Genomic DNA, 19538 nt, shown 5'->3' on the forward strand with positions numbered 1-19538 from the left:
GACTCTATCCATTTTCCTTCTTTTGACCATAAGTCCAGGCCCTGCATTAACTCGGCTCAGTGTTTTCTGTATTCTAGGGGGTGATTAATATTTCATGGATATAAATGTGACTGAAGTAAGACTATAATTATGATCTACCTGATTCAATTAAGGTAGCTTATTCTCAACAGTTTGTTTTTCATAAGTAGATCTTAAAGGTTAATACTAATATCGATCATATGTTTTAAATATTGTGGGTCCATTGAAAATGTTGTTAAAAAAAAGCTACTACTGCTAAAAAAATTTTGAAGAGCAATGACTTAGGTCGTTCACCTGAGTTTCCATATTCACCTCTTCACAATGAACAAAAAATTTTTTATAGATTTACTTATTTATTTATATGCCAGAGAGAGAGAGAGAGAACACAAGCAGGTGGAGTGGCAGAGGGAGAAGCGATGTGGGACTTGAATCCAGGACCCCGGGATCATGACCTGAGCTGAAGGCAGACGCTTAACCGACTGAGCCACCCAGGAGTTCCACAATGACCAAAATCTTAATTACAGAGAAAGGTGAAGGAAAAAAATACCCAAATGATTCTTTCTACTTAAAGAGCAGGGTAGGTTATGGGTATATCCAGGCTGATGTTCTCTCAAAAGGCTGAAGGATTTGAGGATGCGGGCCTTGGGTTGCAGTGCTCACCTTCTCTCTCTCCCTCTGGCCCCAATCCTGGGCTAGATTTACTCTATTTACGAAGTGTCCTTGCATTTAGATTCCCAAGTGATGCAATGTCAAAGACACTGTGGCTAAATGCACATTTCTGCATATGCTTCTCTTCAACCTTCTTGCCTGTCTACTTACTCTGGTCAGAAGGGTGGGGCCCAAAGAAATAAGGATCCCCTCTCTTCTTGAAGTCTAGAACTAGACCTAACCAGTACTGCCAGCTTCCTTCAAAAAGAGAATAGAAAAAAGCAGAGAAGAAACACTAGACTCTTTCCCACTCAAAACTTTTGCAGATTTCTTCGCTCATTATTCTAATCTGCTTCTTTGTTCCCTTCTTGTTCAGTGATATCTGGAGGTGTTTGGGTGATACAGCTGGGAGGGGACCTTATGGACTTAGCAGTCAGAACCAAGGTTAATATCTCCACTTAGGCCTTTTCTCAGTAGTCTGATCTTAGGTTTAATTATCAGAATTAAAGTGTCTTTATTTGTAAAATGTGGGAAACAGCATAGGCTTAGATGTAAAAAATACTTAGTACAGAGCATGGCTTCTAGCAAGTGTTTAATAAATAACACATTTCATTTTCATCTTGGCATCGCTTTGCTTCTGCAACCTCTCCTAAAGTGTCACTGCGTTTCAAGGAGCAGGTGTCTTTGCCTGGAGGAGTTTGAAGTGTGTGCGTGTGTGTGTCTGGTGGTGGTGGTGCACGAAGGCTGGCAGGGGGGCATGGCACTCAGGAAAGTAACTGATGAGGCTTTAGCACTAGTCCTGGCCCTGTGGACTACAAGTCACATGTCAGGAATGTCTAAGAGGGGATGGGGAAGGTGGGGGACAGAAAAGCCCCTGCCGACCAATGGCTGTCCATCCTTTGGCAAGAGTCTGTGGCTACCCTGACCCCCAGTCTTGTCTTCCCTCACCTCCAGACGCTCTTTTCAGTTAACACTGCCGGATGACCCACCAGCACACAAAGCTTGCAGACAGCTATTCTGCCTCTCCTCTTAAACCCTTCAAAGCATATCACTGATATAAATATTTAATTCTACAATTAAATGAAAATTATTTAATATGCCTAAGTGGATATGCCATACACCTATGGTTCAGTATTTGGATGCTCATAGTACCCCAACTGCAAAACAGCAATCAGAACAGACAATATGATAACCCCTGTCCCAATTTTCATCCATCTTTCCCACACACTGTAGCCCCGAAAATGTGAATATACACATTCACTGATTTGCAGTTATGTCCCATTCAAACTTTCCTGGAAAGCAAGAAAGTCAGAACTGCCTTAATAAATGAGGATTATTTTGTCTTGTTGCTATTTACCCACCTTTTCAGGGCTGCAATTCTTTGGAACTCCCCTTTTACATTTCCTTTCTCATCTGGTCAACATCAGCACTCTGCTGCCATTTGTTTTCCAAGGACATTTGCCACTTACTGCAACAAATGGCATTAATCCAGTTCCGAGCATGAGGCTTTTTTGATTATTGACTAATAAATGTACTCATGTTTATGAGTGCAAGACAGAGACAGCACAGGTTGTAAAAAAGGCTAGGTATCAAGAATTAAAAGAAATAAGTGTTGTTAAAGCCTCAGGCAAGATGTCCACACGTTGCTGATGCTATTGTAAGTATTGAGTTTCCTTACTTCTTTTCTTCTCTTTCAGTATTTGCATCTGTCACTAACTAGTACTGGGACCTTGGGCAAATCAAGGCACTTCATCTTTCTCGACTTCAGTTTCCTCAGATATAAAATTAGGAGGGTTGCACCATATTTTTTGTGTTCAAAGCCATTTTTTCCCTGAGTCTTCTCATGACTCCATTGACTATTTGGAAAAAGAGTGGGAAGGTTATTTCTGCCACGTTAGGCAAGAAGGTCTTTCTGGGGTGCCGGGAGGGAATGGAACCCACGATTTACTGAACATCTCTCGTGAGCCAGGCACTTTCACATACCTTTATCTTAGCTAACATGCTTCAGATCAGGCTGATCTCTGCAAGACAAAACCCCACAGCACTGAAAAGTAAAGGATTGCTGTTATCTGTCTCTACTTCACATTAATTTCCCAGAAACTCAAAATACTGCAGCTAATTCCACATTAATGTAGCCCAGGCGTCCCCCAGATTTATCTCACGGCTTAAAACAAGTTCACCATTAAGTCCTGGCAAAACTCAAAACAGAAGCGAGAAGTCCCAAATCAGGACCAGTTTTCTTTTAAATACTTTCAAAATAAAAGAACCCCCTCTCCCCGCGGTGTGGGAGAAACACAGCCTCCGCGCACCCCAAGGAGGCGGCCGCATCCCCACCCTTTCTCCACCGTGTGCCCCCAGCCCTCCTTCAGGCTCCTCGGCTGCGCCCCCGCCCGCTCCGGCCCCTCCGCGGTCCCCGGGGGACCGCGCCGGCCCCAGGGCAGCGTAGGTCCGCCACACACACCTCTCGTCCCAGCGTTAGGCCCGGGGGAGGTGCAGGACGCGTAGAGCGGGAAAGAAAGGGCCTCGAGACGCCGAGCTTCCAACCGCGTGGTCTGTGGCTCCTACGCCTGCCTGCGTGAGGCGCAGTCCCCGGCCCCGACCCCACACTCTGCGCGGGGCCGCGCCGGCACGGGACCTCCCTCTTCGGCCGCCGATCTGCTTCCAGGGCAGAGGGAAGAGGCGGTGACGGGGCGGGGCGGGGCGGGGGCTGCGACGGGGCGGGGCGGGGGCTGCGGCGGGGGCGGGCGCCGACGGCGGGGGAGGGCTCCCGAGCATCCTCGCGGGCAGCACCTGGCTTCGCAGCGCCGGGCCCCAGAGCCGTGCCCACGCCCGCCTGCCGTTCCGCCCCGCACGGACACGCGGCTCCCCTGCTTGAACCGGAACCGCTTGCGGAGGCCGCCGCCGCCGCCGCAGGGGACCCGGGCGCCGTCCGGGAAGCGCGGGGAGGGGGGAGGCGGCCTGCGCGGCGCCGCCCGCCATGGCCGCGGCGGGGTGAGCTAGGCTCGGCGGCCGCAGTCGCGCGGACCCGAGCGCTCCTCCGCCGCGGACAGGCCCGCCGAACGGAGGCGGGCGAGCGCGGAGGCCGAAGGGGAACAGGGGGAGCCGGGGCCGCCGCCCGCTCGTCGCCGCCGCCCATGGCGAGGCCCCGCCGCCGCCGCCGTTGCTGACCCGGGGGCCGGCCGCGGCTTCCGCCCCCTCCCGCGGCGGCGGGCGGGCGGGCGAGCCTCCCCTCCACGCCCGCGCCCCGCGCCCGCCCGCGCCCCGCTCCGGGGGACGGGGAGGAAGGCGAGAGCAGCAGGAGTCTGGGGGCCACCGAAGATGGGGAACACTACCTCGTGCTGCGTGTCGTCCAGCCCCAAGCTCCGGAGGAATGCCCATTCCCGGCTGGAGTCCTATCGGCCCGACACGGACCTGAGCCGCGAGGACACGGGCTGCAACCTGCAGCACATCAGCGACCGGGAGAACATCGACGGTGAGCGCGGGCGAGTCCGGGTCGCGGGGCGGCGGCCTTGCCGAGCCCGCTCCTGACGTCCCCACACCCCTCCTGCATCCGCGGTGCTCTGTCTGCACCCCCAGAGTCTGTATGGCCGAGGCTGCTTTGGCTTTCTCAGCCTGCTTCTGTAATCAGGGCAGGACCGGGTCTTCGTCCCGGTAATCCCGGGAGCTCCGGGGTCCCGGAGACCCCGAGAGGCCCCCTGGCTTGTGCCCCCGAGCGAGCGGCGGGGAAACTTTGCCGGCGGACGGCTCGGGAGTACCGCGGGGGCGGAGGGGTGCAGGTCGAGAGGTGACAAGAGCTGGCCCTTGTCCAGACTTGAGCGGCCAGTGCTGGGGCGGGGGCGGCCCGAGAGCCTGCGTTCCAGCCACTGTGTGAACGTAGCCACAAGCCAAGTTATTCACGGGAAGGGTGAGCTCGTTTGTCCTTTAGAAGGCGAAGGGAATGGATGATCCTTGGCGTAAATGAGGAGTGAATCCCATTTTGGAATCAGTCTCTACCTGGAGTTGGGGGAACAGGGTTGGCGGGTATCAGCTTTCCCGGAAACTTACAAATTGATCCCAATTGGCAGTTTCCTCTTTCCGTTAACAATTTTAAAAAGGATTTTTTTTTTGTGTGTGTGTGTGTGTGCAGGATTGCAATCAAATAGCTTCACCTGAATACTTAAAAAAAACACAACGAAACAACAAACTCAATTATTATCAAAATGGTTTGGAGACATCTTTGGGTTGTCACCCAGTTTTTGCTTGGGGCAGAATTACAGTCCTGTGGATTTCTGATTGAGCTGAGTGATGTTTGGACTAGTGTTTGTAAAGTTAAAGGACACTGCACCTAGTAATGTGTATTTATTAATTTTGTCTCGCAGTATATTGGTACTAATTTATCCTTAAGCTATGTGGCTTAATATGGGTAGGTAGTTTATACATCATGCTTGAAACACAGTTTGCATAATTTCAACTTAAAAAATGTGAAATTGGAAATATATTCTTATGACAACGTGATTTTTCTTTTTTTAACCCCCAAGTCTTCTCACAGTTGATGTAGTTGAACTAAGATGAAAAAATTTCTTGTGTGAATGAATTGACACAAGTCTGTCATAAGTCATTCTTGACAGCTTTAGGATGGAGAATTCCCTCTAGTGTGGAAAGCCAAATTTAAACTGCTAAGAAAGAATTTTCTCATTGTTTGGCCTCTTGTAATTTCTTTTAAATAGTACTGTCGTCTCTGCAGGACAGCAACTTTATTAAATGAGTACCACATATTAAAGGGACTAATATAACATCTGGTTTTAGTAAACACTTAGTAAATTAGGGTTCCACATGAATTTCTAGTGTAGAAATTATCTTAATCTCTTTAGATGTCTTTGAACTACAGTTATACTTTAAATTCATGCATTTAAAGGCATCTAGAAGGATATTAAGGTCTGGTCTGTCTTGATCACTGGTATGATCCAAGCAGCTGAAGGAAATGTCTAGCATATAGTAAAGATTTATTTACTTTTTATTTTTTTAAGGTTTTTAAATTTATTCATTTGAGACACAGAGATACAGAGAGAGAGCATGAGCAGGGGGAGAGGCAGAGGGAGAGGGAGAAGCAGGCTCCCTGCTGAGCCAGGAGCCTGATGCAGGGCTCGATCCCAGGACCCTGGGATCATGACCTGAGCCAAAGGCAGATGTAACCTTCGGAGCCACCCAGGCACCCCTATAGTAAAGATTTAATAAGTATTATATTTTAAAGGAATGAATGAGTTTATTATAGAAAGCCATTACCCAGTCTTATACAATGCTGATAGGCAAAAACATTTGGAAGTAATTTCTCCATGTTGTGCACTAATATTGGGAAGAGGCTTTATGTTTTATATAATGAATTAGAAAAATACAGACAAAAGGAAGATTCATGTTTCTTAGGGCCAAGCTGCATACTATTATTGACTATAGCAAGGAATCCGGGGCGGGGCGGGGGGGGGGAGAGTAATTATTACCAGGTATTTGGCACTAAGTCTTAGAAGGATTTTGCTGGAGGAAAATAGAATAGTATTGTGTGTTATTTCATTTGAAAGAAATCTCAGTTTTGGTCATCAAGTAAGCTTTGAGAAAACATTTGGAAGACCACCAACTCTTGTTTTGGAAGTTCAGGATAGCTTAAGAGACTCTAGGGCAGGTTAAAAAGGTTTCTAATCTAGGTTCCTAGTGTCTTCTTATCCCAGAACTCAGTTCATACGATGATGCTAGTTTAAACCCAGAAATGCTCATTCACTATTTAAACAATATTCTCTCTCTCTCCCAAAATTCAATAAATAATATTGCTAGGATTTACCTATCTGTGGTTCTTAATATTGGTTTCAGTTACACCAGAAATCTGGGACTGGGCCTTGGCATTAATATGTTTAAAGTTCTCCAGGTAATTCGAAGATGCAGGTAGGGTTGAGAATCCCTGCCTGGTTAGGTCTGTTGTTCAGGGGCATTTTCCGTAGAAATTCGTTCAGTATCAGAAGCTGGGAGAAGGGAACAGACTTAAGTTAAATAGCATATAGAAATAGGTATAGATTTTAACTTCTGAATTATATTGGTAGATGATTAGTAAACATTTATTATTATTTTTTTAAAGATTTTATTTATTTATTTGAGAGAGAGAGAATGAAAGAGAGCACAAGAGCGGGGGGGGGGGGTCAGAGGGAGAAGCAGACTCCCTGCTGAGCAGGGAGCCCGATGTGGGACTCGATCCTGGGACTCCAGGATCATGACCTGAGCCGAAGGCAGTTGCTTAACCAACTGAGCCACCCAGGCGCCTGATTAGTAAACATTTAAAACCTATACCTGAAGCATCCTTGAGTATATCACAAAAGCCGAAGTGGTCAAGTACCATCTTTATCCTTAGAGACAGCTCAGACAACTAGAATTGAAAGGTTCAGAGAAGTTCATGGGGCTTCTGTGATAGGTCAATTTCTTAAAATCACAGAGATATGAGGTTTGAATCCATGTTTTCCCTGCCCAGCACACACAATGGGTAATATTTGCCCTGTAGTGTTTCAGTGACTGAGTTAGGGCAGTTAGGCGTCCATGACACCTACCAGCAACTTGCCCTTTGTACTCAGTGTACCTTAGTGTTAGGTTATTCACGTTTTTGGAAATGTATATTAGACTCAGCTCCCTAGGTATTATTTCTCGTACAATTATTCCGAGGTTGAGAATTAACAAAAAGACTTAACGACAATGATAGTAATACTTGCAACCCTTACGTATTGTTTACTCTGTGCTAAATGCCGCTCTGACTGCTGGATACCCGTTCACTCACTTGGTATTCACAGTAGCCCTTGGACGATTATCCTTACTGTAACACAAAAGAATGAGGCAGAGAGAGGAAAAATGACTTGCCTAAAGTCATACAGCCAGTAATTGACACATGGAAACTTTCCCTTGTCGCTTGACTAGCCATCACACATTTACTAGTCCTGGGGTTGCTTTCTGGAAGAGGGTGTCTGTCTTTACAGTCATAGCCACAGTTTCTCTGAGAAGCATCATCACGTATCTTTAATAGACTGGCCTTCCCTGATTAGATTATTGCTGTGGGAGGAGAGAAAGAGGGGTGGACTTAAAGTTAAGATTTGATGAGACCAAGTAAATCAGGATAGAATGCCTGTAACATCTGTACTGAAGTGCCACTTTAGGGTTTTGCCTCAGAATAGTTGCTAGCAATTTCATTCTTTGTAGCTCAGCTGCCTTTGACAACCCAATTTTTCCATCATCCTATATCCAGTCTGCTAGGAAAGAGTGGCTGTCAACCTTCAAAATATATCCAGAATCCAACCACTTCTCAAAACCTCTCCTGCTGCTTGTCTCAGCTAAGCCACCTAACTGATATCCCTGCTTCCATCTTTGTCTATTACAGTCTGTTCTCAAACAAACATAGCAGCCATGGTGAGATCCTTTTAAAAACTTTAACATGTGACTCCTTATTTCATATTAAGTAAAAGCTTTACAATGGACTTCCGGGCCCTGTGTGATCTGCCTGCCTTCCCCACTCACCTTGCTAGCTCACTCTAGCCACACTGGCCTCCTTCAGTGCTCTTCCTTGAATACACCTGACATGCTCTCACCCCAGGGCCTTTGCTCTGTCCCTCTGCCTGGAATGTTTTTCTCTGTGTTTCCTCTTGGGTAACTCTTTCAACTGCCTTCAGTCTTGGTTCATGCCTCATCTTTTCAGTGACGCCTTCTTGACGGCCCCCTTTAACATCTCTCCTATTACCCCATCAGCAGTCCTAGTATACATTCTCTGAATTACTGTTTCTTCCATTTCACCTATATGTTATAAGTATATACATATATAATAATAGCGATTTTACCTACTAGTATGTAAATTTCAATAGAACCTTTTCCTTTTGTTTGCTGATGTAACCTAAGTGCCTTTTACCCTGAATTACAGCCAGTAATTGACACATGGAAACTTTCCATTGTTGCTTGACTAGCCATCACACATTTACTAGTCCTGGGGTTGCACTCTATCTTTGTCTGAATGAATGAGTGAAGCCAGCAATTTAAGGATGTTGGAGTCAGAGTACATCATGTGTATTTATTGCATGAGAAGAACAGAAAGGAAGTAGAGAAAGACCAAGACTTGTAATAATGAAAGTAGAGTGGATATGAAACTTGGTTTTGTTTGTGTTTTAACTTGAGAGGTAGCAGGTAGGGTGAAATCCTGAAAATGAAACTTAAGAAAGGTTTTAAGGCATAACAAAAGAAAGAAAAAAACCTAAACCAAAATAAATCATGGCTAATTGTAGTCTGTTTAACAATGTGATATATTGGGGCGCCTGGGTGGCTCAGTCGGTTAAGCGGCTGCCTTTGGCTCAGGTCATGATCCCAGGGTCCTGGGATCGAGCCCCGCATTGGGCTCCCTGCTCAGCGGGAAGTCTGCTTCTCCCTCTCCCACTCCCCCTGCTTGTGTTCCTGCTCTTGCTATCTCTCTCTCTGTCAAATAAATAAATAAAATCTTAAAAACAAAAACAACAACAACAAAAAAAACCAATGTGATATATTTAGTCTTTTTCCTTATCTCTTAAGATGAATGGCTTTAGCTGTGGCCTTATATCCTTAAAGATCAAAATGAGGCCAAAATGCTTAATAATCCAAAAAGTACTACATGAATATATGCAATTATGAACTTAGCCACTCCTGGTGATTTTTTTTATTAAGTGTGAAGTGTTCTAGGATATAGAGCAAATGGTGTTTTAACTTTCCATAGTCAGAGAAACTAGAAGCCTAAGGGGCTCATCCTAGGTCTGGGAAGGAAAACTGGAAAAAGTGCACTCACTGTTACAAGGGTAGGGAGACATAGGAGCAATTTATAATCTAAGCTGTTACCTGTCACAGTATTAGCTTAAATTACTGCTCTTGATTTCTTTGGATATCTGCAACCTCATCTCTTTGGATTTCTTCTTCTTGTGTCTCAGACCCAATTACCATTTCCAGCCTGATGGGCAAAACCCATACCTGTGGACTTTCATTCCAGACTAAGATTTATTAGCTGCACTGCCTGCAAGATTTTGAAGACACCCTGACCAAGCATGGACTGAGGCATATTAGGCAGTATGGAGAGGTGCACTTTAAAGGTTTGTGGAGAGGGCCATTCTCCAAAGCACCGATGAAGATTCCACGACCTTTACTTATTTATTTTCCTCTCTAGTTTAGAATCATGGAGTCATTTGCTCCCCGTCTTCATTTTACAGATAAGGAAACTGAATCTTGGAGAGGTGCAGTCTTTTGCCCAAGTCATGCAGATCATGGACAAGGGTAGTAGAATTTACTGTGTGTTAACTTTGGGCCAAGTGCTGTGCTAATTACTTGACTTGTATTATCTTTTTAAATCTTTATATCATTCTTCCTATTTTACAGGAGAAGAAATTGAGACTGAAAGGTTAAGAAATTTGCTCAAGGTTTCATAGCTGGTTAGTGTCAGAGTTGGGATTCAATCTGCTATCACTTGCTAGAGGTCCACGTCTCAACTACCCTGTGACAGCTAATTAGGGACTGACCTGGGTCTAGAAACTGACCCCCTGCCCTCATACCTGGCCCATGCCCACTTTGTTTTAAGACATTCATTCATTGTCTGTATGCTTTGAGCTAGCAATACTTTGTGATTAGGATTTTTACTTTTCTGCCTACTTTTTGAGAGGAGTGAAGATTAATTTTATAGAATGGTAGATTTTCTTTTCTTTTTTTTTTTTTTTTTAAAGATTTTATTTATTTATTTGAGAGAGAGAGAATGAGAGACAGAGAGCATGAGAGGGAGGAGGGTCAGAGGGAGAAGCAGACTCCCTGCCGAGCAGGGAGCCCGATGCGGGACTCGATCCCGGGACTCCAGGATCATGACCTGAGCCGAAGGCAGTTGCTTAACCAACTGAGCCACCCAGGCGCCCTAGAATGGTAGATTTTCTTACTCTTTTCTACAAAGCTGATTGTCTTTATCATCTTTTTTTTTTTTTTTTTTTTTTAAAGATTTTATTTATTTGACAGAGAGAGATACAGCGAGAGAGGGAACACAAGCAGGGGGAGTGGGAGAGGGAGAAGCAGGCTTCCCGCGGAGCAGGGAGCCCGATGTGGGGCTCGATCCCAGGACCCTGGGATCATGACCTGAGCTGAAGGCAGATGCTTAACAACTGAGCCACCCAGGCGCCCCTGTCTTTATCATCTTAAGAGATGACTGACTTTCACATTTCTGGCTGGATGAAACTAATACAAAGATTAAATTCCTTCCTATCTAGGAAAGGGTAGAACCAATAGAAAGAAAAATGACAAGTTGTAAGACATGTGAGTAGCTTTGAAATTCTGTTTTAGTCACACAGGGTCAGAGATTTAGCTCCAAGCGTGTCATATTGGGCTTACTTGAAGGAAGCAGCATTTGGTATTTTCACAAGAGTGCTACTGACGGTATCATGCCTGTCATACTTCAAAGTACGAATCCTTTCATGAGTCAACAAAAAGGCAGCCGGGGTGAGTCCATAGCAGTTGATATCATGCATTCAGTATCATTTTCAGCTTGTACCTGCAAGGAGGGAGAGAGTTCACTTTCCCTGCCGCATTTTACATCAGCTTGAAACATTGAATAGTTTGTTGCTGGGAATCTTGATCAGGACACTGTTTCTTGTCTATGCTCTGAGACTCAACATTATTCTATCCTACCTTTCCTGAAGAATGAGGCTGGGCTCAAGAAGGATAAATCCAGGACGGGCTCTTCCTGGGGGTTTACAGGATGTGCCTCTAGCTCTGTGAAGTGTGGTGGAGGGCAAAGAGCAGGAGCCTAATAATCAGGAGACCCATGTTCTAGACATGGCTCTGCCTTTACTGTAGGACCTCCATCTTGCTGAGCCTCACTTTCCTTTCTGCTTAAAGAGAATGTGCTTAAAAATCCTGCCTACTTCCCTGGTGTGATTCCATCCTGTGCGGCTGTTGTGTGGAACAGTATTCGTTTATCTCCGTCTGCCTTCTCTTCCACCTAAGTGCGTGCCACCACCCCATAGAAGATTCGATGGACATGGACATGAGCCCCCTGAGGTCCCAGAACTATCTTTTCGGTTGTGAACTAAAGGCTGACAAGGATTATCACTTTAAGGTGGATAATGATGCAAATGAGCACCAGTTATCTTTAAGAATGGTCAGTTTAGGAGCTGGTGCAAAGGATGAATTGCTCATTGTTGAAGCCGAGGCAATGAATTATGAAGGCAGTCCAATTAAAGTCACACTGGCAACTTTGAAAATGTCTGTACAGCCAACAGTTTCTCTTGGGGGCTTTGAAATAACACCACCTGTGGTCTTAATGGTTGAAATGTGGTTCAGGGCCTGTGTATATTAGTGGACAGCACTTAGTAGCTGTGGAGGAAGATGCAGAGTCAGAAGATGAAGAGGAAGAGGACGTGAAACTCCTTAGTATATCTGGAAAGCGTTCTGCCCCTGGAAGTGGTAGCAAGGTTCCACAGAAAAAAGTAAAACTTGCTGCTGATGAAGATGATGATGAAGATGATGATAAAGATGATGATGATGATGATTTTGATGATGAGGAAGCTGAAGAAAAGGCTCCAGTAAAGAAATCTATGTGAGATACTCTAGCCAAAAATGCACAAAAATCAAACCAGAATGGAAAAGACTCAAAACCATCAACACCAAGAACAAAAGGTCAAGAATCTTTCAAAAAACAGGAAAAGATGCCCAAAACACCGAAAGGACCTAGTTCTGTAGAAGACATTAAAGCAAAAATGCAAGCAAGTATAGAAAAAGGTGGTTCTCTTCCCAAAGTGGAAGCCAAGTTCATCAGTTATGTGAAGAATTGCTTCCGGATGACTGACCAAGAGGCTATTCAAGATCTCTGGCAGTGGAGGAAGTCTTTTTAAGAAAATAGTTTAAACAGTTTGTTAAAATTTTCCGTCTTATTTCATTTCGGTAACAGTTGATATCTGGCTGTCCTTTTTATAATGCAGAGTGAGAACTTTCCCTACCGTGTCTGATAAATGTTGTTCAGGTTCCATTGCCAGGAATGTGTTGTCCAAAATGCCTGTTTAGTTTTTAAAGATGGAACTCCACCCTTTGCTTGGTTTTAAGAATGTATGGAATGTTATGATAGGACAGAGTAGTAGTGGTGGTCAGACAAATGGAAATGGTGGGGAGACAAAAATATACATGTGAAATAAACTCAGTATTTTAATAAAGTAAAAAAAAAAAAATCCTGCTTAGCCTTATGCCCTGGGGTACCTAAAATGAGAATCAAAATGGGGCTAAAATGCTTCCAGAGAGTACTTGATGAATGTATGTTATTATGAACATGGTACTCATGTTGATTTTCTTGCATTAAATATTAAGTGTGTTGCAAGATCTACAACAAACTGCGTTTGAACTTTCCATAACCAGAGAAGCTAGAAGCCTGAGGGGCTCATCCTAACAAAGACATCACTGCAGTCCATGTTCTTAAGTTGGTGCCAGAAGGATAACTGGAATTTTAGAACTGGGTAGGATGAGATTATACAGAGCTGTATGACCTTTGAATGGGAAGCTTGCTGGCAGTAGAACTTGGTATAGGTATACTACTCTTTCTAACATTTATTGGTCTTCTGGGTTGCATCTCTCCAGAGTCACACTGTGATGCATGCAGTGAGCAGTGGTACCCCTGGAAATAATAGAGCCCACCCAGGCGGTCCGCTGACTGTGTCATAGGAAAGACGTTCCTAGGAATGTTAATATGGACCCTTGGATGGAGGCTGAAGCTGGGTTTTTGTTTTTTTTTTAATCAGAGAAGGTTTTAAGGCATATATATGCATAAATTTATTATATTAAAATACTCCTTTAAGTAAAGGGGAATTGATGGGCTGAAAAATGAGCTCAAGCAGCCCAAAACAAGTTATTGGGGGCTGTTTGTGGCCATTTCTTTCCAGAAAGTCTAGCTAGAGCCACAATTGCAGAGACCGAAGAAGATATCTAATTCACTTTTCCTTTCCCTTCCTCTGCCGTTTACTTTGTTCCTGTTTCCTATGGCTGTCTTCCTTTACTTCTTCTAGGGGCTCTTTTTGCTGTCTGCCTCTTGGAGGGAAGGGGTGTTTCAAAGCTGCAACTGAGTGTCGTCATCTGACAACACACAAATTGACATACCTCAAGTCAGCAAGATTTTACCTGGAAAGTTGGTGAATCTGAGACAAGAGAGCATCTCAGGGGTTGGTTAGCTACAAACTGCTTGCTACACTCTGGACATCTCTGTTGCTTTTAAATACACGATTGGAAAACCTTGAAATCTTTTTTTCTTCACCTTTGTCAGAATATTGACATTTTATACATTAATTTTGACTTTGTAAAGAAACTTTTATTTTTAATTTGTTTTTTAGTATGGCTGAAAAATTGAACTAAAAGGCAGTTCTAAAAAAGGAGTTCTAAAATGTTTGAGTGCTGGTAACATTTCTGGGCTAAGTGTCTTGTTTCCCATGGTTATAGGACTTCGATAAAAAATTATTGTAACCTCGTTTTGTTACTCTGTAGCCACATTACCTAGTACATGTAATTTTAATTCCTGGGTCATTATTTCCTGATCTTCACTCCCTACTTGGGATGTATAGTGGGGCTTCATTGGGTATGGTAGTTGTGAGTGCCATGCTCAGCGGAGATGCGCTAGCATCTGTAGAACTGTCAGCTGGCTTTTGGCACTGAGAAAAGTACAGCTGGAGTACACTAAAGATAATTGTTAGCAACTGCAGTTGCATCCTTGACAGTTTCTTTGTGAGCCTTGTAGAAATCTTAGTTGGACGGTGAAATGTAAGTCACTTCTATTTTGGACACCTCTGATTATAGACCTTCTGGTTTTAAGGAGGAAGAATAGGAAGTACCCTCCGTGGAGGTTCATATGTAATATAGCTGAGTGTTGCAAAACCATGAATGTAGTGTTTAAAGCATTTTATAAGCAAATTCTTTCCCGTTGATGGTTGCTTCTGTTCTTGGTAGGCAAAAAGGGAGAAAAGTTATTAAATGTATTTTGATTATATTTGGTAAACTCCTTGTCTTATTGCAAATTTACCATTAATCAGAGGAATTAGGGAATGGATGGATGGGTTAAGACATCTGTTCTTTGCCTTTCAAGAAAAGATTTCACTCTAAATTTAGTATTCTGTCCATTAATGAATCTATATTCTTTTAGGATATTAATTCATTATAGCTGTTGCATTAAGTGTAATCATAATTATCCTTTAAACTATCTCTGGTTTTTAGGTACGGATCCAGACTTTGTATAGTTGCCTAAAAGTCCAGGTTTTAGGGCTTTTTTTTTTTTTCGGGTTTTTTTTTTAGGGGTTTTTAGGGCTTCTGTGTACCCTAAAACCTAGTCCAGGTTGAGAAATGAAGTCATGATGCTGTGTTTAATTCAGTTACAAAAATTTCAGACTCACAGATTCATCAAGTATTACTTCATTTACAGTGAGGATTACTTTTGAAAGTTTATATGGGTAATTTTATTTTCCCACAGCCTCCAGCTGTGTGTAAGCGATGGGCTGTTATTTTAATGTGTAGTTTTACTTGAAAAGCATGGGTAAACAGGGTTTATGTAGCATTAGAGATCGCCTTCTGTCTCCTGAAAGCTAAAGTTGGTGTTACTGAAGAGATACAAATTGTTTATTCACTTTAATTTTAGCAAATCTTTTCTATAAAATAAATCTAATGTCTGATTTTTCCATTTGTTATATTTTGTAGGAAGTGCGGAGGAAGCCTGGCAAAGCCGGTATTCAAAAGTGTGACTTGAAGTATTAAGCACTCAGGGATAAGTTTAAGGGGTAGGGAACATACTCTTGCTTTGCAAACCATTTGCTTCTGTGGAAGATGTTTTTTCCTGACAGGCCATGTATCTTAAGCACTGTGCAAGCCATGTGAGCACACTTGGCTGTTTGTAGAGCTTTCTTCTGCAGTAGGAGGGTTACTTGGTAACTCAAGTTAAGAAGCTGTTGGCAGCCTCCTGGTGTTGGAAGTGAAGTATATGAAGAGGGGAGGTGAGGAGGAGCTGTGGCAGCATTGTTAAGGTAGGACAAGTCAGGGAGGACCCAAATATAAGACAGCACAGCATGCATTGCAACAGCCCAGCAAGGCCCTGAGTGGTAAGAAATAGGCCTCAGGCCTCAGAAGTGGATTGGCTGCTTTTATATTGGGCGATGTTTGGGTGCCTGTGCATCCTTGAGAATGATTTGGGATGGGTAGCAAGCATGGCAATGACTTTCAGAGTTGATGGAGATGTTCTGCTGGGAGAGGCCCTGTGGCATTCTGACATGAAACCGGGAGACTGGCTATCTAGACAATTTCTTCTCTCATTTAACTAGTAAATATCCTGACAGGAACATTTGTTGGGTTTTTTGAAAATGAAATTTATTCTTGTGCCGGGGTATTTGTAAGACAACACTGTGACAGGACTAGAAGGGAAGAATGAAGAGGATCGTGGGAAGGAGTGTTTGGCCGAAATGAAAAAAGAGCAAAGGGCTCATGTCGGTAGGTGAGTGTGGACATTAGCCTGCTAGGTGGCAGCCAGTTAACCGCCACTTAGGCCTGGCTTAATGCAACCTTGTCCTTGCCCCCCAGTCTCCTGTGTCCTCAGACTAGATCTATGTATTCACTTTGGGCATGGAAGGTTGATAGTTCAAGGCATCAAATGAGTGCTTTTCCCCTTCCTCTCTGTATCTGGCTTTGATTAACATGGTTTGAAATGTGATGTCAAACCACAATATTGGTGTCCAGTCGAGAAGGACAGTCTGTAAATTGCCCATATACTTTTTAGTTTTTTATTCCTCAGAGTAACATTCATAAATGGGTGTTTGTCTTGTTTAGCCACAGTGAAAGTGTATTCACTTGAGCCTAGCTTCTTAGCATACAATTCAGGAACCCTTTCAGTAAAGTAGAAGTTCTTAAGCTGTGCCAGGGTTTCTCAACCTTGGCATTATTGATATTTTGGGCGGGATAATTTTTGTTGGTGGTGGGGGCTGCCCTGTCCATGTAGGATGTTTAGCAGTATCCCTACCTCTACTCAATAGATGCTGGTAGTGTCTTCCCACCCCCAGTTAGGACACCAAAAATGTCTCCATACGTTGCCAAATATAATCTTCCCAAGGGGGCAACTCTCCTACTTCTCTCCAGAACCGTTTAGCTATAGGCTCTAGGATTCAAGGTGTAAAAGAAACAGTAGAGCAACTTCCTAATGGTTTGGCTTTGACACATTCAAGGCCTGGGGGTAGAACTTCATAGACTCTAGGCTGCACAGCTCCAGGGGGTGCCATTAACTTCAGACTTGATGTGAGTGATGCCCTGCCCCTCCTCCACCAGTTTTGCAAAGGGATGCATTGTTCATTTGAGCTCATTAGAACTAGCGTCACATTCTAAGATGGTGCTCCTAATGGTATTATTGACAAAGATACTGCTTGCAATTCTGACAATGGGTGGTAGGATAGCTTTCTGTGTGTACCAGGAAGGTGTGTAATCTTTACTTAAATTCAAAAATCACTTAATTTTTTTCCCTTATAGCTTCTCCTTTTTTGTTTTCTTTGTTTCTTTCTTTTCTTTTTCCTTTTCTTTTTCTCTCTTTCTTTCCTTTTTGGTGTAATATACTGAAAGGTGTGGTAAGTTTTTGCTGGTTTTCAGCACCCTTGTTACAGAACACAGAGGAAAACTGGGTTGCTGGAGCCATTACTCGGAGACTGAAAAGGCTCCTGGTAGAAAGATGGGAAGACCAATTCATCGGTGCTGTGACTAGTTCTGGGGCTGTCAGTATCTGCACAACCATTTAATAGCATTATTTGGAGTAGTCATAGAAGGAGCCGCTCTTTGTTCATGTGGCTCATCTGGAAGGGACATGGAAGATAAACTCATCAGATCAAGTCAAGTCATGCAGAAACAGCTAGACCTTGGTTATTTCCTCCCTCTTCTTTTTGTATTCTCCGAAGTGACATTAAGAATTGTTTTGTCTGTTTGTTTCTTAAAGATTTTATTTATTTGAGAGAGAGAGAGAGAGCGAGCACAGAGGGAGAGTGAGAGGGAGAAGCGGACTCCCCGCTGAGCAGAGAGCCTGATGTGGGGCTCGATCCCAGAAGCCTGAGATCATGACCTGAGCCCGAAGGCAGACGCTTAACCAGTTGAGCCACCGCCCTCATTAAGTATTGTTTTAAGGGTGAATCTAAAGTTTAACCAACCCCAGTATATGCCTATTTCCATGAAATAAGGTCTCTCAGAGAAGGTCTAGCCTTACCCAAGTTAAATGTATTGAGTTCTTTGAGTTGGTTTTCAAATGCAAATGATACACAAAGCCTGTTTGTACAAAATGAAAATATGATAAAACATATTTTGTACTACTTACATAAGGGTTCTTAGCAGTTTGTGGGGACCAGGGACATAATTCTGAAGCAGAAAATTATAATTATAGAATATTTAAGATATTTTCATTCTAAGCATACAAAAGCATTGAAACAAGATGAACAAAAGTGCTTCTTATTAGGTGCCCTTACAGGACCTCTTTTGGTGAACAGGTAACTCTCATTATTAGGGTATTGTATACAAAGGGGTATTTATGGTGAATGGAAATCATAGTCTCTTAATAGAGACCAATGCTACTCTTGCGTGTCTTTAGCCTAACAGTCTATGGAGCCATTTCTCGTTGAACAACTTGGTGGCTTGTTTAGCCAGCCTGTGATGGGAGTGATCCCTGAGATCTAAGTTAGCTGTGTTGTTTGTTTCTGACTGTGTAAATAATTCATTGAATTTTCAGGTATTATTATAAGATGTTTGGTATATGATGTTTTGGCCTTCATTTCACTTTTTTTATTCCACTGAGGTTTATCTAGAATACCTGTCTCTTGTTATTTTTTATTTGAAAATAACTGTTGATGCTGAGGGTGGCATCAGTGTGTGAAGTGGCTGAAAACTGATCACAAAATTATTATTATTTTCCCGAGTTCAAAAGTGGTGACGGGTTTTCAGTTTGGAATTCTCCCTATAGATGGATGAAGAGACTATATTAAGCAGAATGCTAATACTGTAAGGAACTAGGCAAACAGAAATTAGGGAGTTCCTTTCTTTTTAAACTAACATTTTTAGCAAGTGGTAAATCCCCTATGTGGAATGTGTTCTCTTCAACCACAGAGAAGAAGTTGGAGAGAAAGTGGAATTCAGTAGGCAAGTGTTGGCTGAGACATGCTTATTTTCCAACACATTGGGGGGAATTTGGTGCATGCAATGACGAGGCTCAGAGTCACGACTACTGTAGTCAGTCCATAGATACGCTGGCCCTGAGGAGGGGGCATTTTTCTTTTTTTAAAGATTGTATTTATTTATTTCAGAGAGACAGAGCATGAGCGGAGAGAGAGAGATGCAGACTCCCCATTGAGCAGGGAGCCTGATGTGGGGCTTGATCCCAGGATCCTGAGATCATGACCTGAGCCAAAGGCAGACGCTTTTTTTTTTTTAGTGTATTTTTTTTTTTTTTAAGATTTTATTTATTTGTCAGAGAGAGTGCACAAGCCAGGGGAGTGGCAGGCAGAGGGAGAAACAGTCTCCCCACTGAGCAAGGAGCCAGATGTGGGACTCAATCCCAGGACCCTGGGATCGTGACCTGAGCCGAAGGCAGACACTCAACAGACTGAGCCACCCAGGCACCCCGGGGGGGGCATTTTTAAGAAGTGTGATAATTTGATTCCCCCCCCCCCCCCGCCGCCGGGGAGTTTAAGGTTCAGTTTTTCAGTAGGTCAACAAACATTAGTTCTTCCAGGTACTAAGTTCCATGTTCCCAACTGGGTGCTGGTAATGCAAGGTCAATATTACTTGGACCTTGTCCTTAAGGTCCTAATGGTCTGTTAAGGAAGACAGATATGCAAATGGATGATTGCAAT

At 43.6% G+C, this 19538-nt stretch overlaps 1 protein-coding gene, 1 long non-coding RNA gene and 1 pseudogene across 4 annotated transcripts in view; 2 read left to right on the forward strand and 1 right to left on the reverse strand.

The window, feature by feature from the left end:
• Positions 1-3341, reverse strand: part of LOC118530551 (uncharacterized) — a 115156-nt gene extending 111815 nt beyond the window's left edge. For 2 of the 3 annotated variants that reach the window (XR_013449049.1, XR_013449047.1), the window contains exon 1: positions 3128-3341. This is a non-coding gene — a long non-coding RNA (uncharacterized LOC118530551). Of the gene's footprint in view, positions 1-2649; positions 2711-3127 lie in introns of all 3 variants that reach the window. The other variant, XR_004914699.2, reaches the window with a different exon arrangement.
• Positions 3342-3698: 357 nt separating this feature from the next.
• Positions 3699-19538, forward strand: part of CCNY (cyclin Y) — a 220788-nt gene continuing 204948 nt past the window's right edge. Inside the window, exon 1 of the mRNA XM_036084126.2 lies at positions 3699-4138. Coding sequence (XP_035940019.1) covers positions 3985-4138 — 154 coding nt within the window. The 5' untranslated portion in view covers positions 3699-3984. The remainder of the gene's footprint in view (positions 4139-19538) is intronic.
• LOC118530549 (nucleophosmin pseudogene) lies at positions 11569-12888 on the forward strand (annotated as a pseudogene).

Source organism: Halichoerus grypus, chromosome 6 (assembly GCF_964656455.1).
Source record: "Halichoerus grypus chromosome 6, mHalGry1.hap1.1, whole genome shotgun sequence".
Taxonomy (NCBI): Eukaryota; Metazoa; Chordata; class Mammalia; order Carnivora; family Phocidae; genus Halichoerus; species Halichoerus grypus.